The 27,297-nt window shown below is 41.9% G+C and overlaps 4 protein-coding genes across 6 annotated transcripts; 3 read left to right on the forward strand and 1 right to left on the reverse strand.

Annotated features, from left to right (window-relative positions):
- Nucleotides 1-237: 237 nt before the first annotated feature.
- pacc1 (proton activated chloride channel 1) lies at nucleotides 238-3,642 on the reverse strand. Its single transcript, XM_062522929.1, has 8 exons — nucleotides 3,503-3,642; nucleotides 2,784-2,877; nucleotides 2,426-2,635; nucleotides 1,964-2,118; nucleotides 1,737-1,879; nucleotides 1,421-1,562; nucleotides 1,229-1,336; nucleotides 238-1,126 (listed from the first exon to the last, which is right to left on the reverse strand). The coding sequence occupies exons 1-8, from the start codon at nucleotides 3,536-3,538 to the stop codon at nucleotides 962-964; spliced, it is 1,053 nt and encodes a 350-aa protein (XP_062378913.1). The 5' UTR covers nucleotides 3,539-3,642; the 3' UTR covers nucleotides 238-961.
- On the forward strand, nucleotides 3,321-9,462 carry nenf (neudesin neurotrophic factor). Of its 3 annotated transcripts, none has more exons than XM_062522932.1 (5): nucleotides 3,321-3,508; nucleotides 4,287-4,375; nucleotides 4,471-4,531; nucleotides 7,559-7,662; nucleotides 7,791-9,462. In XM_062522932.1, the coding sequence occupies exons 3-5, from the start codon at nucleotides 4,489-4,491 to the stop codon at nucleotides 7,965-7,967; spliced, it is 324 nt and encodes a 107-aa protein (XP_062378916.1). In that variant the 5' UTR covers nucleotides 3,321-3,508; nucleotides 4,287-4,375; nucleotides 4,471-4,488; the 3' UTR covers nucleotides 7,968-9,462. The 3 variants fall into 3 exon arrangements, with proteins under 3 accessions (XP_062378916.1, XP_062378914.1, XP_062378915.1); XM_062522930.1 differs by lacking the exon at nucleotides 3,321-3,508 and adding an exon at nucleotides 3,700-3,827; XM_062522931.1 differs by lacking the exon at nucleotides 3,321-3,508 and having other exon boundaries at nucleotides 3,975-4,375.
- Nucleotides 9,463-9,903: 441 nt separating this feature from the next.
- On the forward strand, nucleotides 9,904-14,211 carry tagapa (T cell activation RhoGTPase activating protein a). The gene is made up of 10 exons (XM_062522802.1): nucleotides 9,904-10,028; nucleotides 10,403-10,487; nucleotides 10,624-10,677; nucleotides 11,013-11,085; nucleotides 11,246-11,400; nucleotides 11,704-11,865; nucleotides 11,989-12,098; nucleotides 12,215-12,383; nucleotides 12,648-12,756; nucleotides 12,922-14,211. The coding sequence occupies exons 2-10, from the start codon at nucleotides 10,464-10,466 to the stop codon at nucleotides 14,043-14,045; spliced, it is 1,980 nt and encodes a 659-aa protein (XP_062378786.1). The 5' UTR covers nucleotides 9,904-10,028; nucleotides 10,403-10,463; the 3' UTR covers nucleotides 14,046-14,211.
- Nucleotides 14,212-14,956: 745 nt separating this feature from the next.
- Nucleotides 14,957-26,995, forward strand: ezra (ezrin a). Its single transcript, XM_062523488.1, has 13 exons — nucleotides 14,957-15,264; nucleotides 17,747-17,830; nucleotides 18,706-18,801; nucleotides 19,369-19,643; nucleotides 19,973-20,056; nucleotides 20,415-20,561; nucleotides 21,227-21,323; nucleotides 21,610-21,773; nucleotides 22,231-22,361; nucleotides 22,760-22,920; nucleotides 23,417-23,509; nucleotides 24,758-25,036; nucleotides 25,850-26,995. The coding sequence occupies exons 1-13, from the start codon at nucleotides 15,253-15,255 to the stop codon at nucleotides 26,012-26,014; spliced, it is 1,788 nt and encodes a 595-aa protein (XP_062379472.1). The 5' UTR covers nucleotides 14,957-15,252; the 3' UTR covers nucleotides 26,015-26,995.
- Nucleotides 26,996-27,297: the final 302 nt, after the last annotated feature.

The following is a 27,297-nucleotide window of genomic DNA, read 5'->3' on the forward strand; positions in this document are numbered from 1 at the left end:
AGAATACAGGGAGCTTCTATGGGAGGAACCTATCTTTTAGCCTACTGTCTATTTTGGTGCACCAGTGCATTTTTGACAGGGGCTGTGATAAAAAAAAAAGTGGTCTTTGCAGGGCATACAGTACATGCACATCTGTTAAAGATACGTACAATGAATGGAGTTAGTTAAATAACACACCACCAATACAATATTATTATTATGTTATTTAACAACAGAACTGACAGTGACCACTTTTGTTCAAAACGGGGTTTTAATAGAAAAGTGAGAACATGAAGCTCATACAAACATTTGTTTTTCCATGACAGTTCCACTTAAATAAACAGACTCCCTTTTCTCAGCTCAAATTATTTTACAGACACATGAACAGGCAATTCATTATGCCACTGTTTTTATTTTATTTTTGTTGAACATAGGCTATGATTGTCTCACTAACAGTTTAACTGTGGTGCTGGATATACATTTACCTATATAAATGTCTGGTTTGGCATTGTGGCAAATTATGAATTGTGAATATTGGCAGTATGTGGTGAATTTACCCCATAGTAATTAAGTAAAAATGGTAAGTGGAGTTTTGCTACAATACACACATAGGCAATACACACACATATGCAAAGATTAAGAATTATTCATCTTTTGCAAAAACAGACAGTAGTCCCTTTTAATAAATACTTCTTTGCAAGATCAGTGTGAATTTCTTTTTACTTTTTTTATGTCAGTATATTAACCATCACTGGCAGTGAGGTAATTTAGTGAAATAAATATACATTTTCCAACATGTATATTAACACAATCTGTGGAAATGCCAAACTGGATTTGCAACATCCAAGGCTCATTCATTAATATTCACATTAAATAAGCATAATCATGACTGATCGATTGATCGATGACTTGATAGTAGAGGCCTAAGAAGTCAATATACATACACAATGTGGTAATATACACAATCGGATAAGAACAGATATCAACTAATTTGGTTCAGTTCCCTATTCCGCTTGCTCTTTTGGTGTCTCCGCCGAATTTTCATAATCCAACGGACTGTGAGTTTTGCAAAGTTAGCAGCTTTAAAAAGAGCCATGAGGACTCCGCAAAGAATGGCAAACGAATTCCAAGGGTTTGCTGTGACTATCTGCAAACAAATGTGTTGTTTTAATAAAAAATATTTTTTTAAAAACTATAGTGGTTAAAAAGTTGTCTAAAATCAATGCACATCAGTTAAAATTTTACTTACATCTTTCACTTCTTGTATAAATGGATCCCGCCATTGGAACACGACAAAGAAAAGTTCATTTGTTCGTTCATTAGGTGGTCGTCTGTCATTGTACTTCACGACGCTGGACTAAATAAAAACAAAACAAAGCAAAACATATTAGGAATATATCACAATTTTAGGGAACTCTAGGGAACATTGACAGGATATTACCTCTTGTCGAAATTCCACAGATTCATTTCTCCTGCCAGATGTCTTCACTAAAGACATTTTGACCCAGGTCCTAAATCCTCCAGAGAAGGTCCACATGGAGTAGTTTGTTTCACATTCTCTCATAAACTCTTGCTTGTCAACGCTGGAACACACACACACACACACACACACACACACACACACACACACACACACACACACACACACACACACACACTAAAATATAAATAGTGTAGCCTATGTATGTATGGTACTAACAAACCAACAGAACAGCAACAGACCAGAACAACAGAAATTATATATTAAATGTGTGTACCTTCTGGACATGTCACTGTATTGGGCAAACAGCATGTAACTGATGGCACTAAAATCTTCCTCAGTTCCATTCTGACTGAACTGCAAAAATATCAGTTCCCGGTTCAGGACATCAGTTGGACCTTGGACCACCAAGGCTCGTTTCTGAAGTAAACATATCACAAGTAGAACTTAGTCAGTCTGTCCTCTCTACTGGATAATTTTGAAAAGCATGACAACAGTTCTCACCTTGGTGTCATTGGAGTAAGGATCTGTGTAGATGACTTCCTCCATCACACAGTCTCCCTCTTCAAATTCCCCAGCAGTTAGTCGTGGGGTAACATGGTCATGGTAGTCGTGCTCGCAGCTCACTAATTTGGCCGTTCCAGGATAGAGAGCAATACCTAGTGACAGTAAGCATTAGAGAACCATTTATTAAAATGAACTTGAATTTCCCCTTGGGGATCAATAAAGTATATCTATCTATCTATTTATCTAAAACAAACCAAAACAACATTGCTGCGCAGCATGTAATAATATACAATTATGAGTGACCAAATACTCACGTCCACAATATGGGGAAAAAAGTCAAAATAAACATTTAGAAAATGTAATAAGCATATTAAAATATCTTACTTGTTTATGCCTTTCTGATTTAAGAATGAAATATGAATATGTTATGAATGGATGAATGGATGAAACTTGACCCACCTGGGGATTCAAATACATCTACTTCTTTGTATCTGACTGACAAAACAGGGTGGTTGAGTTTGTCTAGGAAATCAGAAATAGTTTGATAGGCTAGAAACCCGGCCCCTGCTGTCAAAGCGAGATATATAAGCATCAGAATAAGTGAAAAGAAACTTTTCAGACAAGTCTTGTTAAATCCCAACAAGGGATTGATCTCGGTGGGATCATCATCTGCAAAAAAAAACCCAACACAATTTCAAATGAATGACGTGAATTCACACATAACAAAATACAAATATACACAATAAATGCACTATACAAAAATCCATTCAAACAAAGCATCAAGCAAAACTGGCACTTCGATAGATAAAGGACTGACCAGGCAGAGCTGATCCGTTGGCCTTAGATGCCTCATTGTCTTCTGCATGACTCTGATAAGCTTCTGAGGGGTCATCGCCATTATCATCACTGAACTGTGAAAAAGAGTGCGTTTTCAGAATTACATGATACAAAATAGCACCCTGGAAAAGAATAACTGCACTAGGCTTATTTCAAGTTTTTGAGGAATTTTTGCAGGAATTATTTGCAGTTCTTATGCAGGAAATGCAATGTTTTGGACATGAAAAGCCTACATTACACTGCATGGTACTGTTCTTTACTGCAGAAATGGAATGAAAATATCAACTGTGCTGTTCTGTAGCTATTTGTAAGGGCAGATCTACTTAGATCAGTGGGCATTCATTTCAACATTGAATGTAATATTTTATAATAATGTTTAACAACTATATGTCTAACTGAATTACACTATGTATTATTCTATGTGTATAGAGGCTAGGTGTATGCCACGAAAGTTGAAAAGGTAACTGTGTGTCAACAATAATGCCCTAGGGACCTGCTAGGTAGGCTGGGTAGTGTCAGCTGCGGCATCACATGACTCATCTTGGTGTTCCTTCCTGTGCCTAAAATTAATTGAATTTAAACCATGTCTCACCGTCCTCCTACGTGGACAATTAATTTTTTTAACGAAATCAGATTGTTAATTGTTTGAGACACTGGTGTAGACATAATTAGAACAAAGACGAACATGCGTAAACTTACCTCTTGGTAAGACCGAGATGCCTCCCTTCTGAGCATTGTAGCCTAGACTTAATCCTTTTGGAGTCTCCGTATTAAACTGATAACGAAAGGACACTACATGATAAAAGACGCTTTTCGTAGGCTATTTACAATTGCACTGTAGTGCCATAGTTTTCAAAAGTTTCACTTTCATGGAAGTCAGATAAGGACAAGCCGATCCAGCCAGTTCACGAAGATCCTGGTTCCTGTGGTGAAATGAAATGTGACATCACACGAGGAACTGTTGGATGCAACATGGGGGTTGGGTGTCTGGTCATGTTGGTTGGCATTCCCGTTGTTGTGTTTGGTAAATCTTTTATCAGGCTCATAATTCTGTTTATGATAGAGTGAATCCCGTATAGTCCAAATTTCACATGTTTAATGTTGAGCTAGCCTATTTTTATGTTTTGAACAGGTGGGGGGGGGGACTCAAGAAATGCATGACAACCACAACCACGTGTCCCCAAAATAGCCAGTTTAATTGAGACAAAGCGTTACATCCGTTATCTGTAAAGCAATTAGACTCATATTGACCCAAGTCCCTCAAATGTTCCAAGTCCCACGAATCGCTGACATAGGCTTGGAGCAGCAGACTTTCTTGTAGTTTCAGTTGTTCATGACAGTGGCGCTAGTGAGAGTAGGCTAGATATTAGGAATCAGGAAACCCGTCGAGTTTACGCTCAAGTCTGGATGATTTTCGTTATGCAGGGCACAACCACCATAGGCCTACTTATCTTGATTTCAACAGTATCACTTGTTTGTTTAGCGAGTGACACGACATTGAAAGAAGCAACACACTCGAGGCCCGTGCGGTTGATCACAGAGGAGGAGTTGGAGAAATACGATGGAAGTCAGGTAAGACATAAACCCAGCAAACGTCGGCTACATTTCGAATATAATACCATTAAATGAGTCAGCTATCATTCCTCGCCGTTGCATTTTCTTCACAGGATGGACAGCCAATTTATATGGCGATAAACGGAGTTGTGTTCGATGTTACTGCAGGAAAAGGTAGGAGTCTTATAGCCTATTTGTGAATGATAAGAACGTTCATTGAAACATGTTCATGGGTTTCCAACTTGCATGTCCTCCTAGGCCTGTATAGATTTAAACGGAAAGTTACTTAAGTCAAAGGAGTTTCATAGCCTGTTGTCCGTGAATGATGGGACTTTCTCTCTGGACCAGAGGCATTCTCTGACATAACGCATACGATCGGCCAATGGGATGCGTTCGTCTTCAGGTAGCTGTTTTGTATGAAGTCCAGCATGCATTGCTTTCTTTTAGGTCTATGATTGCTTTAAGCCAGCGCTGTAGGATGAACCAGAGCCATAGAAAGAGCATATTGCTTGATCAATAATAATATGTTAATTTAGGTCGTATCAAAGTTGACCAGGGAAGCAGAATCGTAGTAATAGCCCAGTTATTTCATAGCCGACTAATTGAGAAGGCCTAGCCTATAATAAGGTGATCACCTTATTGTGAAAAATGTAGCCTATTTAAGCCCATGCAAACAGCTTCAAATACAAACTTCAATCAAATATCTTTACGAACAACATAGTGCAGGAAAACTTGACCTGTTTTTATTAAAATAGCCTACTTTAACTCACTAATAGGACCTCATAGCATGACAGTCAGATTACTTTGGCTCTACTGAGAACAGGCCATTTTTTTGTAATCAGTAGGGCATAATGTAATCCATGGTATTACAAAAATAATGTAAGGAATCTGAATACTTTTTGATTACTTCCAAATCAAATATTTTCAAAATACATCAAATAAAAAAAAGACACTGCCAGAAGTTGTTCCACCCACATTACTTTTCTTTTCAACACAAAGTAAATTTAAGGTTTAAGGTTTTAAATAAGATCATTGTGATGCTCTTCCTCCTCTGCTCTGTGTAAAGTGTCACAAAGAAACGGATACAATTATTCATGCCTTCTGGGAATGTGAGAAAGTAAAAAAAAAAACATGGATTGAAATTAAAAATTGGATGGCGGATATAGGTAAAATAAACCTTAAACTAATACCATTGGCGTGGATATTACATAAAACTGACCATTTGAAATATCCTGTAGGGTGGCAGGTTATTCTCTCTTCCCTGGTTCTTAAAAAGCTCATTTTAAAACACTGGAAAGACTGTCAGGCCCCAACCCTGCAAGAATGGAAGGGTCTGCTTAAATATTGCCTAAGCATAGAAAGGACATGTATGAGGACAGAAACAAACCAAAAAAACAGTTTTGTAAAGTATGGCAGGACATTTATGATTCCTTATAAAACTATGGGTAGAGGGAATGGAATGGGACAGATATGGATGAAGAACTCTGGGTGTGTGTCAGGGTATGAGTGTGTGTGTGTGGGTTGTCTGTTAGTAAAAGGTGTGGATGTATTGTATTGTATTATACTGTTATGTATTGGTGTATGAGTGTTGGTGTGTCTGTAATATAAATAATTGGCACTGGTAAGTTATGAACATGAATTAGGAGGATTTAAACTGTATTCTGGTGTGCAAAAGAAAATCCCAAACATAATTATTAAAAAAAATAAAAAAAAAAAAGATCACTTTGATGCTACACTGACTGAAGATATTTATGGAGAATAGCATGTCTGACATGTTCAATGCACATCTAGAATGCCTTCTATTAGATTAGATTCGATTAGATTAGTTTGAACTTTATTGAGAGTAAAGAAGGACAAAGACAGTAAAATGCAAAGGAGATATAGCATCATAGAGTTCTTACCAGAACTGAAAACAGAAACGTTCAATGTGATATAAAGTACAGACAGGTTGTGCAGACAGGACAGGATATATAGTGCAGTTTAGACAGTATACAGTTGGCTTGAATGTGATATGAATTGTGAAATGAAATATGTGCAGTGTATTAGAAATAACACTACAAGAGCAGACTATAAACATGGATGTAGTCTGAACAACATGAACAGATGTGTGCAGTATAGTACCAGTAACATTATAAGAGTAGTATGAAATGATAGAGAGAAAAGTGTGTAGTAAAGACCCTTGACTCTGTGTGCGTTTGTGAGTGTGTGTTGGCGGGGCAAGACGGCTTACTTATAGGTAAAATACTTGCATTGTGTTCTACATTCTGTGTATATTAATTCCAAATTGGGTCTATCTTGATTTTCCTACTATTCTCTCTACACTGTATATGATCACTGTGTGATTCAAAGCAATGTTTTGTATTAAAAGACACAATCAAAAGTTAAGTAAACCTCTACAATGTATGTAACTATAATCTAATTACACAGGTTTACTTGTTTTTTGTAATCTGATTACGTAATCCAGATTACTTGTAATCAGTCACATAATGCAACCCTGAGCATGACAATGTCATTGTTGGATCTTAGTCCAGGCATGGATTTGCCCTTCAAAATGTCTCCTGTCTTAATCAGTGTTTAGTACGACGACTTCACAGATGGATATCCAGACATTCCGCTGCAGAATTCCCTTGCAACATTGTATAATTTATAGTTCTATTAATGATTGCATGCTGCCCTTGTCCTGAGACAGCACAACTCTAAAGTCATAAAGCTCTCCATGTAAAGCCGTTCGTGTCACGTCATTAGTCCAGTATCAGGGGGAACTAGACAGAGGGAAGTGTGAGTGGAAGGACCACAAGGCAGAAGTCACTGCTCTGTTGCTTTGTGTTTAAAGGTTTTGACCAGCTTGATGAGCCAAAGGATGAGCTAAAGTCTTTGCTTAGGACTAAGAAGGCATTTAGTTCTATCACCATGAACAACTAAAGAAGCTGCATTATGCCAGAAGTTTTGCAGCCAAATGTTGGGATATCCATCAACAAAGTGAAGCATAAGAGAGACGATGATGTACAACAGTCTACCAAAGAATTGTTCAGACAACAAATCTATTTCTTTTTTTGTTTTGGGTCATATTTCTGCAAGTTTTCAGAGTTTCCCTTAATGCCTAGTTCCCCTGTAGTATGGGCCTATTAATCACATGGAAAGAAAAAGAGTGTCTGTATTGTGTTACCACACCTGAAACAATGCAACTTCTCCCTTGTGTAGATTTTTATGCCAAGGGTGCACCATACAATGCCTTGGTGGGAAAAGACTCTACCAGGGCTGTTGCCAAGATGTCCCTTGATCCAAAGGACTTGACTCATGACACTGTAAGGTGCCACATATTGCGGCCCGTATGTCTTTGCCCAGACCTTTTTCCTTGTGTAGGGCTCATTTTACAGTGCAGTTGTTTTTCAAACGCTCTCGCTCTCTTTGTTTGCCTCTCACTTTCTGACAGACCGGTCTGACAGAGGACCAGCTAGAGTCTCTGGAGCGTATATTTACTGGGACCTACAAAGCCAAGTATCCCATTGTGGGCTACACAGCACGACGCATGTTCAATGACGATGGCAGCCCCAACAAGGACTTCAAACCAGAAGACCAGCCTCATTTCAACTTGAAACTTGAGTTATGATTATATGGCCGTGTGATTTCTCAGAAATGGCATCAATGTAAACACATTGTGTTAAATTGGGGGTTGGATTTGTGTCAAATCAGGACTTCGGTTGAGTCACACATGATTTTAGATGCCCAGTAGGGGCAGTAGCGCTACGGGAATGGAAATGGCATGTACTGTACTTTGTGAGAGTCCATCTTCCACCAGCCAGAGAAAGACATTTGATGCAAGGAAATGTTTAAGCAATCATTAACCTCAGAATAGATTACCTCTGATTTTTTTCCTTCTGTATTCTTTGTACCTTGATGAAGAATTCACACTAATGTAGATTTTGTGTTTAATTGTCTCTGACAGCACACAGGCCTCTAACAAATACCTCAGGCATTGAGTCCAGAATATCAATAAACACCTGAGACCTCAGATAAAAACAAAAAGTTTCCAGTAAGTTCTATGCTGCACTGTACGCCTTTGCAGCCTTTCACTTCTCTATGGAGGAGGTGGGAGAGGGCTTGTGGTGGTCTCTCGCCCCACCCACATCGGTTTGATGATGCATGTCTGACCTTGTGTGGGATTTTTCCCCCTGGCGGGCTTTGTCAAATCAGCCCCTCAGCGTGGGGTGTGTCAGAAACCCCTGTGAACTTGTTTTGATGTGTCTGTTTGTAATTAGTTTATTTATTTTTCTACAGTTATGCGGGTGATTAAATTAAGATGTGATAATTTGGTGAATCAGTCCCATGTAATTGCTTTGGTTTGGGATATTGCCAGTGTAATTTAGTGAATGGTTATGCTCCCATCAGCAAGTTGTGCATGTTTTGTATTGCTCACTGTAACAGATCTTATTGCATCTTCTCTCTGTAATTTAAAAAAAAAATACCTTAATGTAAATATTACAACTATAATGATTTGAATGAATTGAATGATAATTCAAATAACTAGCTGACCCAAAGAGCTTAGAGTTAGTGCTGTGATGATGATAGGAAATTCCTTTCCTTTACTCTCAGTCTTTGACATTGTGTCACATCAAAGAGGGCTATAAAGCCAAGACAGTGAACAGTAGGAGGACAAACACAGGCACTCGTCTCCCCACTCACTTGGCCGCTCACTTGCCTGATTTACTGTATTTGTTGTAAGTAGAATGGACATCAACGTGGGTTGATGCTCGATGGATGTGTTAAAGGCAGCACTGTTAGTCAATTATCATAATATTCTTTTCTCAGAAGGCATCTCTCAGGATGAGTCTTTCCTCTGCGGATGATTGAACTGTCTGTGATTACCATAAACTTCAGTAACAGTAAATCTCTACCACAGTAATGTTTTGAAATGACAATTAGAGATGATGATCGCTACCATACTCATATTCATATTCATATTATCTATACAGTAACTGTTTGCATACATAAATATGGGCCATTTCATATACAGTCATTGAAAGAAACGTGTTTATATGACTACAATGCATGTTGAAGGGAATTATTACATTTTTGTATGAAATAAAGGCAAGATTTTTACCACAGACCTGTGTCATGTGTTGTGTGGGTAAGTGTGACTACAGTACAGGCCTTTTACATATGGAAATACATAGTGGAAAATGCATCTAGATATTAATCTGCATTAAACCAACAATGTAAAACAGTTGCTTCCAATGTGAAAAAGAAGACTTTAAAATATCCTGTCTTATATATTTACACTTTTGTTCACACTTAAGCATTATATACGTTTGAAGAGGAAAGTCCTCTCATGTTTCATACCATTTATAACAGAAACTGTCTTCCTCAAACCTATGTCACGTTAGGTCAACCAGACCAAAGCTTGTTGTGTGACATGCATCACTTTCCACCCACAACGTCGTCACCCCATATATGGGCGTTCTCGGTGGGTGTCCGTGATGCTGCTTCCTGTCTCCATTGCACATCAGAAATTCCCCTTCCCCAGCCCACGGCAGTTTTGAGAGTTGCTGTGGGCTGTTTCAGTTTAGTCCGTCTGCCTCTGCTCTAGTGGATGGATGCCTCTAGCGTGTGTTGCGACTTTGCCTAGAATCTCATAGGATAAAGAGTAAAAACAACTAGATGTATCCCACAGGTAAGAATCATGCTATACATTTAGAGTCATTTAGGAACTGGGTTTGTGACCTTCTAGCCTATTCTGTCTGCAGGATCTGCTGCATTGGATGTAACAACTAGTTTGTTTATGATTGTGTGTTGATAAAGCTAGATTGGACTCTATGATATGTCTGTCTGATGTAGCCTACTGTCAATACAAGCTCTTAACCTGAGTTTGTTTTGTATTATTGATTAGTCTGATCATATCAAGATTACTTTTTAAAATATATGTTTTAGTGGTAGAATGTATGCATCTTGACGGGTTGCAAATAGTTAAGTTTCAAAAGAAAGCTTTTTTTATTATTTATTTACTTGACATGTAAATGTTTTTAATACAAATTACATCTCTTACAGTGATATCCTAAGCATTCCAAAGAACCTGTATTTGTTGCCTGAAGATTCTGAAGATTTACCCATGAAGGTGTTGAGTAATCACGTGGTAGGTTCACACTTATGATCTATCTTCTCTTTCTATTGTCTTATGATTCCATCAAGTAATTTAATCATCACTTTTCATAGTGTTTTTTTTCTGACAAGATATCCATTCTGACAATTGCCATGTTTGTCTCCCACAGTCTAAAAGTCTTTCTGAGGGTAGCATGGACTCATTCATCATGTTGCCTTCAACAGTAAGTATTTATTTTGTTCCCATCATGCAACACCCCTCAAGAGTTTCTTTCTGGGCAGGATTTCAATCTTACTTTACGATCAATGACAGATTAAGTCAACAACATTATTGAGACCAAATTCCAGTTACTGTCCTATAAATAGCTCTTATTATCATCCCTGTGTGAGTGGATGGTAGTGTTGTGTTGATGCTAATTGGTAGCCTTGTTTGGAAAGATATGGAAACTATTTATACCACCATAGTTATTATGAACTGATGCAGTTGACCAGTTTCAGGGTAGGGTCGCTGTTGGCATCTTGTCAGGTCACCACATCAAAATGTTCTTGTCTTTCCCAGGGAGATGTGAAAGTCGAACACGTGCTCCATGCACAGTCAAGCAAAACAACTCCTGGAAATGCTTCTCCTACTGGTAAGAAGAACAATGAAAGTCTTTGAAGTCTCTTAGGTGAAGGCTGCTGTTTACATTTAGAATATATGCAGCATTGCTATAGATACTCATTGCTAGTTCTCACACTTTGATATACTGTATATAGACAAAATAATGACGTCAGTCTCCTTCCGTTATACAGAGAATATCAATCAAAAGCGATGGCGGAATGTGTTCAGAAGGATTCAGAAGAAGGGCATCCAGACAACTGTGAATCTGCAACCGAAGTCATCTTTGTTTGGACAGCCTCTTTCCCATGTCTTTGTTGATGAAATGACACTTCCAAAGCCCATTACAGTAAGTTTGTTTTGTTTCTCTTTTTTAAGCATCTCCCAGCACACACACACACACACACACACACACACACACACACACACACACCCACACACACACACACACCCACACACTCACCCACCCACCCCCACCCCCACACACACACACACACACACACACACAGACAGACAGACGGACACACGCGCACATGCACGCACACACACACACAGTTTATTAGCCATATCTTTACAACTACAATCTTGATTGTATTAGGGTACCTACTGTTCTTTGTAATAAGAGGTCGTTGTGTCTGGTGTTGTTTTGCAGGAGATCCTGTTGCTTCTGTGTAAGAATGGACCTTGCATGGAAGGAGTGTTCAGGAGAGCAGGGAATGCTCGCGTGATCAGGGAGACCAAGGAGAAGCTGAACGCTGGAGCACAAGTGGACTTTAGCGACATGCCAGTTCTGCTGCTGGCTGCCCTTCTCAAGGTAAGAGTTAGAAGACACATGGCTCTCTTGATCATTAACAGTCCAATTATAGATCTACCGTCTAAGCAATTAAGTTCTAAGTTCTACTGTGAGGCTAATTTGTTCACTTCTTTTCAACTGAAGGACTTTCTAAGAGAAATCCCTGGTGGTTTACTGATGGAGGAGCTGTATCAATCCTGGATGACGGCAATGGCAGCCAACAGTGTCGATGAGAGATGCGAAGCACTGAAAAAGTAAGTAATTGCTGATAATAAGAGCATTGTAGTGGTATTTGAACCTAAATGTCACTGACCATTTGTTACAGGCCTACTGTGAGAAAATACTAAGTTTGAATTGTTTGATTTCCCAGGGTGATTGAGGGGCTACCAGCACAGAACACCATCCTTCTGAGGCACCTGGTCTCCATGCTTGATCACATAAGCCAGAATGCAGAACAGAACAAAATGAACCCCAGGAATTTAGCTGTCTGCATCGCGCCCAACCTTCTCCGTGTTGACCAGGTTGAAGCAGTTGAAAAGGTGAGTCATTTATTTTTCTCCCTTGAACTTGGGTTTTAACAGAGTTAGAGAAGAGATGCAGTCTGACTACATGGGGAAATTTTGAACGTGAAACCAAACAATCACTCTCCTGCACTCAAACTGATGTGTTTTTCAGCATGTAATTTTAGATCTGAACAGAAATAGCTCAAATTTCTAAGAAGCGGAAACAATAATTCCCCTCTCTGTTCCTTGTGAAAATCATGATCTTCATATTGTTTAATAAAACGTGTTTTGTTTTTTTAGGTCACAAACCTCACAGAGTTTCTCATTGAAAATTACCATGAAGTGTTTGGTGAGAGTATTCAGTACCTTTTTGGTGACTCAGATGAGGAGGAACTGAATGACTCCCAAGGTAAGGGAAATGATCAAAAATAACCAGTCCCTAAAACTAATATTATGATTTGAATACTTGAAGCAAAAGCGTCACCTGTGAACACTGTGTGACGCTGTCACAATGTCACAATGTCACATGATCACAGCTCTGATTCCTAATTCCACTTTGTTGTACCACCTCTAGATTCTCTGTGTCCGCCCCAACACGACTCTGCTTATGAAACTGACGCTGATGGAGAGAAGGGCAGCTGTGTGCACCTGGTGTCCTCTGCTGACGGAAAGTTACGAGACCGTCTGATCTCAGGAACATCCACCCCAGCAAAGGAAACTTTTCACACCTTCACAAAGCCCTTTGCCCGGAGACGCTCGGAGCCCGCCATCACACTCCCCCAGAGTTTAAGAGTTCAGCCCACTCTCACGAGGAGTCACACCAGCTCTCTGCTGAAGACCGAGGGCGACAGCTGCCACTGTCAGAGCATGCTGCTGAGCAAGCAGATCTCAGACGAGTGCATCGTACCAAAGAGCTGGAGATCACTGGACTGCAGCCTGGCACACGGACAGCACCGCGTCCATCCCTTTGCATCCGGAGGCTGCCGCTGCTCCTCCTCCTGCTCCCTGGAGAGTGCCTTCTCCAGCGCATCCGAGACCTCCATCACCTTCGCCAGCTCACCGCCAGCCTCACCATCCCACCAGAGGAGGAGCCTGCCGTGTGAACTGACCCCTGCCCCTGTCCCCTCCCCCAGCCAACCCCCCCAGGAGCTTCCGGACCGCCGGGAGCCCACCCTCCAGAGGCGCTCCAAGTCGCTGCGCTACGCGGTCACCCAGAACCGGGTGGCCCTGAGGCGGGGTGGCTCCAGCCGCTTGGCACGAGACAAGAAGACGTCGCTCCAGACGAGCGCCCTCCCCGAGGACACTGAGCTCTTGTGCAGGCCGCTGGCCCTCTCCAGCTCACAGGTGTTCCAACAGGTGGACAGCAGGATCCCCAGCCCCCCGCCCTCCTACAGAGAGGCGACGCAGAGCTCTCCGCCTGCGTGCCACTCCATGATGACCGTGCAGGAAGCGTGGCGTCAGAAAAACCCTCGCCTCGATGCACACCCCGCCGACCAGTCACACACACTCCACAATGACATTGTCGCAAGTGACGTGACAAACGGACCTGACGGAGCCTCTCCCGCTGTGCGTGTGGCTGTGTGTCGAACAAGGTCCATATCAGAGTCTGTTTACCAAGCGCCGGCGAAGAGGGTGGTGCGCAGATGTAGCCAGCCTGTGTTTGAGGAACTGATACATGCTCGAGAATCGTATGTGTGAGATGGCTCACCCTCACACAGAGACTATAATCAGCTGTAAATAAATGAGGACTGCATGTTCAAATGCTGCCTGCATTACTGTATACCCAGCATCTAATGAGTGACCAAAATGCTATGCATTAAAATGTATATATCATTGTATAACAATGAAAATACTCATGATTAAAAGTCTCATGATATTAAACTTGATATCTGTATATAAAAGTGCTTCATTTCTTCCTTCCTTCCTTCCTTCTCTAATCAACCCAAATGTTTATTAAATGTGAAAATATTACAGTACCCTCTTAGGTGACAGTATAGTTCATGTAGGTAGATAAGTGAACCCAGATACTGTTTAGACAATATCTGAACACTGTCCCAACTGCAATAAGGAAAGGCATGTAGCACAGCCATAACCTTCAATTAGACCTTAATGAGTCATACTGAAACGTTGTGTAGGTTGCTGGGACTGTACCATCACGTGTGTGCGGCTTTTCGCTTTTCACTTTTACTGAGGTCTGAGAGGTAGGACGCAGACCTACAATATGGCCAGTCTGACCTGGAAACTAGTCCGGTTTTTGGAGGTGGTCTGGGGTGGGCTCACCACGACTTATTGGCTATTGGTAGACTGCAGTCATTACTGTATATAACAGACCTACCCCCTGTGCTTGTCTGTCTCTCACAATAGGCTACTGATTTATGAACTATGGAAATAAATAATATAACAATGTGAAATACCCAGGCGAAAGGTGGATAATAATGTAAGTGACAAAGGCAAAGCTAGAAAACACGTTTTAGAGCCTTCTATCGAAGGTTGAACACGCCTTGTCGGAGCTCCCTTTTTACGCAGTGTTCATCGCTGAATCACGGGTTAATACATTGCAAAGTTGGACCTAGGCTATCCGTGGCGCTTGCTTTGGTCGTTCAAAGGTCATACCTTTCAAGGTGCTGAGGTGGGTAATTGCTCAAAAAGGGTGGAGACAAGGGACTTGGGAGTCTTAAAGTTTAAGTGCTTTTTAACTTATCGTGGCCATCATCAGGGTGAGGCTTAGACACAGCGTATCAAAAATGAGTCAGAAATGAACGTCGACTCGACTACTTCTCGCAGTCTCTCCGAGCCAACCACTCCACAGTAGGTACCCTCTGCGCTTGGGGCGCCCACCGGTCACAACAAGGGAACTGACTTCACAAGTACTGAATTAAGCTCTGAGCCTCTAAAGATCAACAAAATGCCTCGACCGGTAAGTTTCATACAGTCAATGCGAATACTTTTATAGCCTACTACAGCATAGTATGATTTTGCGTATAGCCTACTGTATTTCTTGTCGATATTCCAGCATAATGTAGGCTATGTCACGATGATATAGCACACGTTATCGTCATTGACTGTGTGAGTTAAGTATAAGAAAATGTGTGCTATCCTCCAGCTTAATGCATGAATACTCCTTAGATCTCAAGACATACGTTTATGTCAGGTTTATATGAACAGGATTTATTGGTGATTCCGTTGTTTGGCAATTGCTCACATTGCAGTTGGGTACAGCAGTTAGGAAAGTGATAAACAGCACAATTGAGTGGAATTGATCAGAGTGTCCTGATTCAATCTGAGATATGAAAAGATGAGATAATGAGATGGTCAATTGTAGTTTGACTCTCAGTTTCAGAGTCTGAAAGAGATTGATTTCTGTATTGGTGATGTAATCACTCTTGAGTGTGTGTTACATCTGTCCTTTCTCAACCATAGTTTTTGTCCCTCGAGTATTTTCCCATTTGCCCATGAATCCTGGTGGCATTATTTTGAAGGGATTTTGGGAAGGTATATTTGGAGAGAGTTTTGGGGCCTATAGCTTAATCGTGATTCAGGGCTGTTGCACATTTTGCACATTCTCATAGGGTGTACTCTTTGTTACAAGGCAAGGATTGACCCTGAGTTGTAAAAAAAACAAGATAAAGACAAGCTTTATGACTATACAACTCTATCAGTATCAGCACTGTTTCCATGGCAGCAGTCTTGAATGGGGGGGTAGGGGTGAGTAGGGGGTGAGGGGTAGGGAGGGGGGCCAAAAAGGTATTACCTGGAGCTCTTTGTATAACCTAGTTAAACATAAAATTGCATTGTCTTTTCTAAACAGTAAAGGAGGAGAAGTTGACTGAAAAATTCCACAGCTCTTAACTGCTGGTGTGATATTCAGCATGCTTCACTTCCCCTCAAAACTATTCATTAACTTGGCTGAGGTCAGCTATGGGGAGCTACACTCATGTTGCTGGTATGGAGTCCAGCGATTGGCCACATACCTGATTGTCTCTAAGTGTCCTTGAGGCCCAGAGCTGAGCTGAGTTAGTCCGCCAATGATGTCATAATCCCTTATCATCAACCCGAATTTGTAGAGATCTTATCATCCATATTGTTATACACTTGAGATGAATGGGAAACATCCCCCTCTACATTAGCCAATAACTGTGTAGCAAACCTCAAGGGCATTAAGAAATCAACATAAGCTTAAGCAGTGTTGTTCATTTACAAGAGGTAGCAGAGACAGAGGAAAAAACACTTTTGCTGTTTTCATGCACGGTGACATCAGTGTTGTCCATTTACTTAAGAAGCTGTGTGTTGGTCACTTGATGTTAAAGATATGACCTGAAGCCATATATTTCAGCCAGAGAAACAAAAGGGTATGTGTGCTGAGCCAACTCATTGCTATGGGAATGGCCTGAAAGAAGGGCGGTATATATACCCATCAGGATTTGCTCAGGAACACACAATCATCCCGCCCTGAAGGAGAAATCTGGCCCCTCAGGGGTCAAGCTGACATCTGACGCAGTTTCTGTGATATTCTTTGCTTTAAGATAAAGGTTTTTTTTCACTTGTGATAAGTAGTTGGTTGCCATGGGTGGAGCGACAATATGGGAGGGGGGGCAGTCTTTGAGTTCTTTGAAAGCAAACATTGTAGAGAACGCAGGGCTCTCTATCAGACTGTGGTCTATTTCCTTTATTTTTTACCTACTTTACTATGTGAAGATGATGTAGTGCTTGCACAATGACTTGAAAGAAAAGACCCAACTTAAAGGAGACAGTGGATCATCTCATAGACAGATGTTTATGATTTTCACTCGTCTTTTAATTTACAGTCTGTCAACTTCTCATGTCCACTCCCTCTCTGCTGCTCAGACATTATAAGTCACACTTCACAAGGGGCATAGCCAGAGCAAAGTCATGTTGCTATTTCATTGTTCAAGCTCACGTGTTTTTATCTTTACAACACAAGGCCTGGAGTTGGGGAAGGAGTTGTGTAACCACAGCAATTAAAAATAACCTGTCAAGGTGAATGGACTCTTATGAATTGTGCAAATAATGCTGAGTGAAAAGTGGATACAAAAAAGAAAATGCTCTCAAAACCGTACACATAGGCTATACATATTTCATATTTTCAAATTGTACTTCAGATACTTCATTCAGATACTTTATAACAATCCCTGTATAGACTACCAACCCATTAATCAGTTCACTCAAAGTTCCTCTGCCTTTAGTCAGTCCTATAGCTATGTCTTGATCTTCCAGTCATGTATAGTGTAGCATGACCTCAGCTCAGCTGAGATGACTGTAAGAGCTGGATAAATGTGATCCATATGCGGTCATGTGCTTCGTAGTAAACACAAGTGTCTTATTCAAGCTCCTTCCACCGCCCCTCATCTCATGTCAGCGGATATGTTTGCTCTTCGCAGGTCAATGTCCGCGTCACCACAATGGACGCTGAGCTGGAGTTTGCCATCCAGTCCACCACAACAGGCAAACAGCTTTTTGAACAGGTAAAGACAGATTCAGATATATTCACACCATTAAAACCGTGGCAATGATATCATGACGTGATTTTTTTCTCTAACTACAACATGACCCCATTGATCACAGTCTCATTAAAATATGCTGTGCAAACAACAAGTAGTCACCACAAGCTCTCCCCAGATATGTCCTTGCAATGCAGCATATTACCTTATTGTGTGGTGTGCTATGTATTGAAGAGTGTGTTTTGATTAGTCTTTGAGTGTGTAAGCACATTACTGGACATGGCTCAGTAATAAAGATCAGGAATGATGGACAACAACACACTGACAAGATCTTTCTAAAGTGTCCCACACCCTTGCTAGCCACACCATTCTGAGGTTACCTTTGACCCTCCAGATTATTATGTTACTAGTCTCTCATGGTATACATTCAGAATAAAGAACAAACTATAAGCAGTACAGTATGTATTGTATACTGATTCGTCACTGACACTGTCAAATGCAAAATAAAATCAGAATGGTTACCTCTGAGCACATTTAAATAAAGTCTTTTTATTATGGTCATTATGGTATGTGATATGACAAGCAGATAAAAGTCCTCTTTAAAGCCTGCTAAAATGCTTTGGTTATTATGGTGTCAATCAGGTGTGTTGAAATCCAGCCATTTGTAGGGGGTGCACCCACCCCACCCAGTCTGTGCCTTTTTCTCTGATAAACCAGAGGGTGGTGGTGGTGGTAGTCAGGGAGTTACCTGTCCTGATAAACAACGACAATGTTTTAAAATGACCTTGAATTGATCTTTCAGCTAAAAATACACGTATGTTTGTCAATTGTGTCCCTTTCAGGAGTGCTTGTGTTATAAAAGTGTCGTAGGTTATCAGAGTGTGCCTTGTGTTTGACAGGTGATCAAGACTGTGGGTGTACGTGAGGTGTGGTACTTCGGGCTTCAGTATATAGACAACAAAGGTGTCCATTCATGGCTGAAACTCGACAAGAAGGTAGATTCCTCACGTGCCTGCTGTTTTACCCTTCACAACCATGATCACTCTCTTAGTTAGTGGAGGTTAACATTCTCTGATTATCCCGTCAAAGATTGTAATTATTATTTCTGTGTTTATGGTCAGCGAAGAGAGAGACACAGTAAAGCTGATGTCAGTTCTAAGAATTATGATTTACACAAGATGTGTTTGATTGCCATTCCATCAACAGATTTATCATGTACGAGTTCACCTCTTATCTGGCTGACAGACTCCATTGCTAATACAAATTGCATGACCAATTAAAGTGACACAGAGATACAGATTACATAGACTGAGAGTGCAAATGATCAAGCTTAGTAATGCCTAGCCTAATCTAATCACTTGCACTAGTACACTGTTTTGACATATGTAAACAACACTCCTCCCTCTCTCTCTCTCATTCACTCTTGCTGTCTGTCTGTCTGTGTGTCTCTCTCTCTCTCTCTCTCGGTGTCTGTACATGTCTTTCTCTCTTTCTCTCTCTGCCTGTCTCACTCTCTGCACCTCACTCACTTCTGTCTCCCCTTCTCCTATACCCAACCTCAGGTGATGTCTCAAGACATGAAGAAGGAGGTTCCCTTGCAGTTCAAGTTCCGTGGCAAGTTCTACCCCGAGGATGTGTCCGAGGAGCTGATTCAGGAGATCACGCAGAAGCAGTTCTTCCTGCAGGTGAAGGACGCCATCCTGAGCGACGACGTCTACTGCCCACCAGAGTCCGCCGTGCTGCTGGCGTCCTACGCCGTGCAGGCCAAGTTTGGGGATTTCAACAAGGAGGTGCACAAGACTGGCTACCTGTCAGCCGAACGCCTGCTGCCACAGAGGTGTGTGGATCTCTCAGGTTATGGTGAAGCTGGTGAGGGTGGATTAAACATTCACGTACCAGTCAGTGTGTGAAGGGGGGGGGGTTAAAGGAAAACTGCATTTTTTCCACATAGATCTCTGCTCTACAGCAGCTCGAACTAGATAGCACAGATTTCTTTCCTTCGTTTTTTTCCCCCCGACAGTACTCCTCGAAACCTCGAGAAACAGAGATCTATGTGAAAAAATAAGTTGTCCTTTAAGTTGGGTCAGTTTTGTGGTTAATGCCTGTGGTGTGTATTTTGGTAGTGACTGAACAGGCAGTTGTAAAAGGTTGCGTTTTTGTGTGCAGAGTTCTGGATCAGCACAAGCTCTCCAAAGAGCAGTGGCAGGAGAGGATTCAGGTCTGGCACGAGGAGCACCGAGGGATGGTGAAGTGAGTCATTTCCTCACACACACACACACACACATGCACACACACATACACACATGCACACACATGCACACACACACACACACGCACATGCACACACACACACACACATGCACGTGCACACACACACACACACACACACACACACGCACACACACACACACGCACGCACACACACACACACACACACGCACACGCACACACACACACGAAAATGCACCTTTGTCATTGGTGAACTCAAGCTGTGGGTGTGTCATGTTTACCCAGGCTTATAACCACTTTCTTCACACATTTGCACAATCTGTTTTGGTAAGAATCTCCTGTGGATCTGCCATCTAACCATTTTTCCCCCTTTTTCCAGAGAGGACTCCATGATTGAGTATCTGAAGATTGCACAGGATCTGGAGATGTATGGTGTCAACTACTTTGACATCAAGAACAAAAAAGGCACAGACCTCTGGCTCGGAGTCGATGCACTGGGCCTGAACATCTATGAAAAAGATGACAGGTAAACAGCAGTGTCTATACCATAATTTCCCCAACTATTAGCCGCGGCTAATATATACATATATACAGCTAATATTTACGTTGATTTTGCAACATTTCTTCAGCTATGAGGTTAATACACGGGGGCAGTTAATATGGTATCAATGTGGTATTGTTTTTTTAACTTGCATAAAACACTGTCCTGCTGCTTATACACAATGCGGCTAATACTCAGGAAATTACTGTAGGATTCAGCATCAGGCGAACCCCAATATCCTCCTCTGAACCGCTGTCGGCAGAGGTCAAGATTATCAGGGTCAGTGTGCCAGCAGTTACTCCAACCGTGTCAACGACCCCTTGTGTCAGTCTCGTCCTCAACCTACTGAGCAAACATGTCCGCATGGTCATTTGTTTTGGAGAGGTCATCGACCTCAGTCCCAGCATGACCAGTGTGTACTAAGACAGTAGTAGAGTTGTGGTTATTTAACACAATGGGAAAATGCCAGGGAGAACTCTGAATTTATTGAGGTGTGGTGGTTTATTTCCTCATTACTAATCTCTCTCTCTCTCTCTCTCTCTCTCCCCATCTGTGTCTGTGTGTCTTGGTGTGTGTGTGTGTGTGTGTGTGTGTGTGTGTGTGTCTGTGTTCGTGTGCATATGTACTTTCCAAACTGTCCTACCATTTAGACTTACACCAAAGATTGGATTTCCCTGGAGTGAAATTAGGAACATTTCTTTCAATGACAAGAAGTTCATCATCAAGCCCATAGACAAGAAGTCACCAGTAAGTTATGAGCAAACTTACATTTTATACTACAATCTGAGAGGGTATCTTTGTGATCTTGATATATCTAGAGGCTGTTTATGTTCAAAATGTTCACCGTAGGCAAGGACTCTGTCATGGCCACCATCAAAGCGTATAGCCTAAATACTATCCCATGAATGGCCTCTTTAATCGGCACATTGTGTTTTTCTTTGAGAAAATATACAACAGTTCCATGGAATATCATCTATCATAAGATCATCTAAGATTGTGTAGTTTGTCTAATATTTGAACTCTTCTCTACCAGGACTTTGTGTTCTATGCCTCACGCCTGCGGGTCAACAAGAGGATCCTCCAGCTGTGCATAGGGAACCACGAGCTGTACATGCAGCGGAGGAAGCCCGACACCATCGAGGTCCAGCAGATGAAGGCCCAGGCCCGCGAGGAGAAGCACCAGAGGCAGATGGAGAGGTGAGGAGAAGACACAAACAAACAAACAAACAAACAAACACAAACAAAACAACACACAAGCAGACAGACAGACAGACGGACAGCACCAGAGGCATATTTAGAGGTGAAGAGAGAACACTAGCAAACAAACAAACAAATAAACAAGTAAAACAGCACACAAACAGACAGACAAGCAGACAGACAGACAGCACTAGAGGCAGATGTAGAGGTGAAGAGAAAACAAACAAACAAAAAACAACAGACAGACAAACATACATACAAACAAACAAACAAACAAACAAACAAACAGGCAGGCATGCCCAACCAACGGTGCACGTCAATGTCTCCAGCTACACCACCGAGCCCTAGTTATTATATGTCCAGCGTGACCCTGTGAGAGCTGATGTGTGTGTGTGTGGGCGGATGTGTGTATGGTGTGTCAGTGACAGATTGGCTTGTTGTGTGTGACCTGCGTCAGGGCTCTGCTGGAGGGTGAAAAGAAGAAGAGGGAGGCCATGGAGAAGGAGAAGGAGCAGATGGAGCGAGAGAAACTGGACCTGATGAACAGGCTCAAGCTGTTCGAGGAGCAAACCCTGAAGGCCGAGAGAGGTCAGAAGGGCTCCAGATGAGCAATAGTTGATGATTGATAAAAAATATTGAATTGTGTCTAGTGGTTTGATTCAATTAATTTCAAAATACACGTTTCACATACATAAAATACACATTTCTTGTATGACACTTGTAGATCAAAACCTTTTTCTTGAAATATTTTTTTTTGTTGATATAACACCGTTTTAAATCCGTCTAAAATGAGGCTTAGACTTGGGCTTAGGTTTATATGTTATGAACTACATTGTATAATGTAACTCATTATTTATAGTTTGATGTCATATTATGATGAGATGAGGTGACTGTTAAAATGGGCCTGCATGACTGGAGACTTTGGCCTGCGTTGCTCACCGATGTTGCACGCTGCCCCCTGCTGACCAAGTGTTGTTACTGTCCAGATCTGAAGGATCAGCTGGACCGGGCCATACGTCTGGAAGCGGAACGCCGGCAGGCGGAAGAGGAGGCGGCTCGGCTGGAGGCAGAGCGGCAGGCAGCCCTGCTGGCCAAAGAGGAGCTGGCCAGGCAGGCCGAGGACCAGATCAAGACCCAGGAGACACTGGTGAGACTCACACATGTGCCTAACAGGGCTTTTCCACTGCATGGCATCAACTCCACTCCACTCCACTCGACTCCACTCGATTTTGGTACTGGATGTTCGTTTTCCTCTGCTAACAGGGGTAGTACCATAGACAGTAAAACCCAAAAAAGATAGCGAATTGCCATAGCAACGCTTAAGATAACAACTGTAATGTCACCTTTTGGTATCGCCTCAGCTCGCTTGGAACCTCAATGGAGGTGATGCCAAAAATTAGTACCAGGTACCAGTTTTTGCAAATGGAAAGCGAAAAAAAGCTAGAAAAAAAACTCAAGTTTGTGAGTGACACCATGCAGTGGAAATGCCCTAGCAGTGTAGTATAGTGTGGTGTGAATAAATCCAGTCTCTGACAATATATGAAAAAAAGTACAATATTGTCATTGTTTTTTGTCTTTCAAACTAATGCTTTACCAACTAATTATTGTTTATAATTGTGTGCGTTCTTGTGTCCATGCTGTAGGCTGCTGAGCTGATGGAGTACAGTGCTAAAATAGCCTTGCTGGAGGAGGTCAAGAGACAAAAGGAAGAGGAGGCCGACTCATGGCAAGTCAGGGTGAGTTGAACACAGCGCAACATTGCACAACATTGCAAAAGCCAATGGGGATAAACCATCTCTGTATACCCACTTAAAATAGGAAAAGATACATATTGACATTTGGGGTTGGTCACAGTATACCCACTACAGCTATGGCATAGTCTTAGCGGATCCCTACCGAGAAAACAATCCATGCAACTTCGAAGAGTGGCACCCGCCAAATTTGCAAGAATCGTGAAACATTACCTTGTCAGTAGATATAGAATAGAATATATACTTATTTGATCCCGTGAGGGAAATTCAGTTCTCTGCATTTAACCCAATTTAACCGAATTAGTGAACACACACAGCACACAGTGAACACACAGTGAGGTGAATCACACACTAACCCAGAGCAGTGAGCTGCCTGCCCAACCAGCGGCGCTCGGGGAGCAGTGAGGGGTTAGGTGACTTGCTCAAGGGCACCTCAGCCGTGGACTGGTCGGGGATCGAACCGGCAACCCTCAGGTTACAAGCCTGAAGCCCTAACCAGTAGGCCACGGCTGCCCCATATAGCTCTTTAGAGATCGTTTTTGCCTGTTGTTAATCCTTCACCTCCACAACAAAAGCATTTGCATTGTGTACAGGGGGGATAAGTTGCGAGAAGTTTGCTATTTACAATTGTAGAGTAACATATAAATACATATAACATATAAATACATCGCGACTCTAGAGGGAGCTCTGCAGTCGCCAAAAATACCTAAACCTCCACAGTGTACCTTAAACAAGTTTATCTGACCTCTTTCTCCATCTAAACCTGCATAGTGTACCTTTAAATACCTAAACCTGCATAGTGTACCTTTAACAAGTTGATCTGACCTCTTTCTCCATCTAAACCTGCATAGTGTACCTTTAACAAGTTGATCTGACCTCTTTCCCCATCTAAACCTGCATAGTGTACCTTTATCAAGTTGGTCTGACCTCTTTCTCTATCTAAACCTGCACAGTGTACCTTTAAATACCTAAACCTGCATAGTGTACCTTTAACAAGTTGATCTGACCCCTTTCTCCATCTAAACCTGCATAGTGTACCTTTAACAAGTTGGTCTGACCTCTTTCTCCATCTAAACCTGCATAGTGTACCTTTAACAACCTGCATAGTGTACCTTTAACAAGTTGATCTGACCCCTTTCTTCATAGTGTACCTTTAAACTCCTAAACCTGCATAGTGTACCTTTAACAAGTTGACCTCTGACCTCTTTCTCCATCTCTCCCCGTTGGGCTCAGGCCAGGGAGGCTCAGGATGACCTGGTGAAGACTCGTGAGGAGCTCCAGATGGTGATGACCACCCCTGTGGCGGTGCCCGTGGAGGTGCCCATGGCGGCCCTGGCAGTGGAGGAGGAGCCTCTGGTGAATCACGAGAACCACCACTATCACGAGGAGCACGAGGACAGCATCAGCAACCACAGCGCCGAGCTGCAGGTGGACGGCATCGAGGACCACCGCAACGAGGAGGAGCGCGTCACCGAGGCCGAGAAGAACCTGCGCGTGCAGCAGCAGCTCATGGTGAGACGTACTCGCCCGCACGCGTGACTCACAGGGGAGCTACACCAGACGCGTAACTGAAGCGCTCCGTTCGCGACGCGTATGTTGCAGCAGTTAATAATCACTATAGTCAATGGACACCAGACATGACAGTGGCGCGTACATTCGAAAAAAAATAGAGCCGTCTTCTAAAATATATTTTACGCGCCGCGAACGGAGCGCTTCAGTTACGCGTCTGGTGTAGCTTCCCTGTAACACCCCCCCCCCCCCCCCCCCACCCCCACCCTCACTCCACCCCACCGAATGACAGCTGTATGAGCAAAATGCACACACAGACATGAAAGCTCAGTGATGCAGTTTGTTTATGCACTTTCCAGCTAAACAAACACCCTAAGGCTTCTCCAGTGGCACAGAAAACAAACAAGATTGAGTTCATTGTTACCTGGGGACAAACAAAAGCGATGATAATAAAATAAAAAAGTTTTAAAGACGATATTTTGTAAAGCGTTATGTTAATGTACATTTTGTAGAGTGTTAGGTTAATGTTTTCATTTCAAAGTCTTCAAAGTAGTTTTGAGAGTTTCAACCAGAAACACATTGAAAGGGTCTACAAAGAATCAATTCCCAAAGCACCAAGTTCCATATTTGGCAACACCTTATGGCAAAACATTTCCAAACAGCACACATATATGCTTTATTCTAAACAATGTTTTTCCATTCTCGTCCGTGTTTGCCAGAGTATGTTTCTCTTTCTACTTCTGTCTATTGAAAGGTCTATTGAAGGTAAATGGTGAGAGCAAAACTCATGCCAGATCTCCCGTTCTGTTTCCACAGTCTCTCAGCGCTGAGCTGGCCGCGGCCCGCGACGACACCATGGCCACCGCCAACGACATGTTGCACACGGAGAACGTGCGCGCCGGCCGAGACAAGTACAAGACCCTGCGCCAGATCCGCATGGGCAACACCAAGCAGAGGATCGACGAGTTTGAGGCACTGTAATGCAGCGTTGTGGTGGCAGCCTGTCGGCTAGCGAGGTCTTTTTTAGAAAGATCCATCACAGCACAGCACAGCACCCACGCAGTTTTCTGCTCCCTCCCCCACAAACAAACAGAACAGTAGGCCTACCCCCCCCCCCCCCCCCCCATCTCACAAGTTAAGTTATGGTGTTGGGGAGTCAGATATTTGTGGTTGTATATTCACTCTAGAAAAGATTCTTTCATTTCTCCTAGTTCTGTCTTTGTTTGAAAATCATTGCCAAAAATCTTTGGTATTTTACTTTTTTGTTTTCATTTGTAAACAATTGTCAATCAAAGCCTGAGTTAACCTGTTAGACCACGAAGACTGATAAATGTCTTCAGAATAAAAGAGCTAAGGACAAAAAGGAATGGCTTTTCTGTAATGGAAGTCATACAACTGGAAACAGCAACCACACTACACGCTTGGTGATGCACTTACAGAACACAATATAATTGATGTCTTGATTTGAGGGGTACTCTATGCCAATTTTGTGAATATGTGGCCACTCTCCACACATGATGTAAAGGTCTACTGAATGTGCATCACACTCAGACACTATTTGTTGACCCTATATGGTCACACCTGAACCACTACTATCTGAATTCCCTTCAACACAAAGTTGTTGCTTTTTTTTGGTGTTTGGTATCATTTCAGCTATTGTTCGATTAATATATTATTTACATAATCTATACATTTCTTAATTATATATAATCCTTAATTGAGGTAAATGCCAAAGATACATCATACCAAAGATAGTCTTGACCATTCATTTTATATTTCTACCATCTTGCTAGTGTGTGCCTTTGATTTATCGATATTTCCTACATGTAATAAGAAGGTATTGTAGCAGCTACAAAGACAGGATTTGTCCATTTTGCAGTTGTATATTTGGAATGAGAAGGGCTGAGGTGTTGCGTTTATGAAAGCCAATAAAGATTAACCACCATGTTGTTTAACATAGAATTGCTTATCTGTGATAAATTGTCCATTATCCTCCTGTGAAGTATATTTACTCATATTAGAATGCCAGCATGCATGACACCGGTCTGACGTCAGTAAAAAGAGCACAAGTGGCCTTTTTCCTTCTGCAGTGAAGTTAGAGAACAAAATTGCTTTTGGAAAGCAGGGACTGACCACTGATATTTACCCATGGACAAGAGCATTAATTATGTTGCTAGACAACAACTTATGAAGCCTGGAAACCGTAGGCTATCTGTTTAAATAGACAGTGGCTTCTGGTCTTCATTTGAAAACTGTTCAGAGCC

Source organism: Sardina pilchardus, chromosome 20, assembly GCF_963854185.1.
Source record: "Sardina pilchardus chromosome 20, fSarPil1.1, whole genome shotgun sequence".
In the NCBI taxonomy this organism is placed as follows: domain Eukaryota; kingdom Metazoa; phylum Chordata; class Actinopteri; order Clupeiformes; family Clupeidae; genus Sardina; species Sardina pilchardus.

Coding starts and splice junctions, on each gene's coding strand:
- tagapa (XM_062522802.1), top strand. CDS start 10,464: ATGAAGGTGTTGAGTAATCACGTG. Junction 11,086..11,245: donor TGGAAATGCTTCTCCTACTG/GTAAGAAGAACA, acceptor TCCGTTATACAG/AGAATATCAATCAAAAGCGA. Junction 12,757..12,921: donor GGAACTGAATGACTCCCAAG/GTAAGGGAAATG, acceptor TACCACCTCTAG/ATTCTCTGTGTCCGCCCCAA.
- pacc1 (XM_062522929.1), bottom strand. CDS start 3,538: ATGCTCAGAAGGGAGGCATCTCGGTCTTACCAAGAG. Junction 1,880..1,963: donor CTTACTCCAATGACACCAAG/GTGAGAACTGTT, acceptor TGTTTACTTCAG/AAACGAGCCTTGGTGGTCCA. Junction 1,563..1,736: donor TACAGTGACATGTCCAGAAG/GTACACACATTT, acceptor TGTGTGTTCCAG/CGTTGACAAGCAAGAGTTTA.
- nenf (XM_062522930.1), top strand. CDS start 3,737: ATGAAATGTGACATCACACGAGGAACTGTTGGATGCAACATGGGGGTT. Junction 4,532..7,558: donor CGATGTTACTGCAGGAAAAG/GTAGGAGTCTTA, acceptor TCCCTTGTGTAG/ATTTTTATGCCAAGGGTGCA. Junction 7,663..7,790: donor AGGACTTGACTCATGACACT/GTAAGGTGCCAC, acceptor ACTTTCTGACAG/ACCGGTCTGACAGAGGACCA.
- ezra (XM_062523488.1), top strand. Junction 18,802..19,368: donor GGCTGAAACTCGACAAGAAG/GTAGATTCCTCA, acceptor ACCCAACCTCAG/GTGATGTCTCAAGACATGAA. Junction 23,510..24,757: donor CCGACTCATGGCAAGTCAGG/GTGAGTTGAACA, acceptor CGTTGGGCTCAG/GCCAGGGAGGCTCAGGATGA.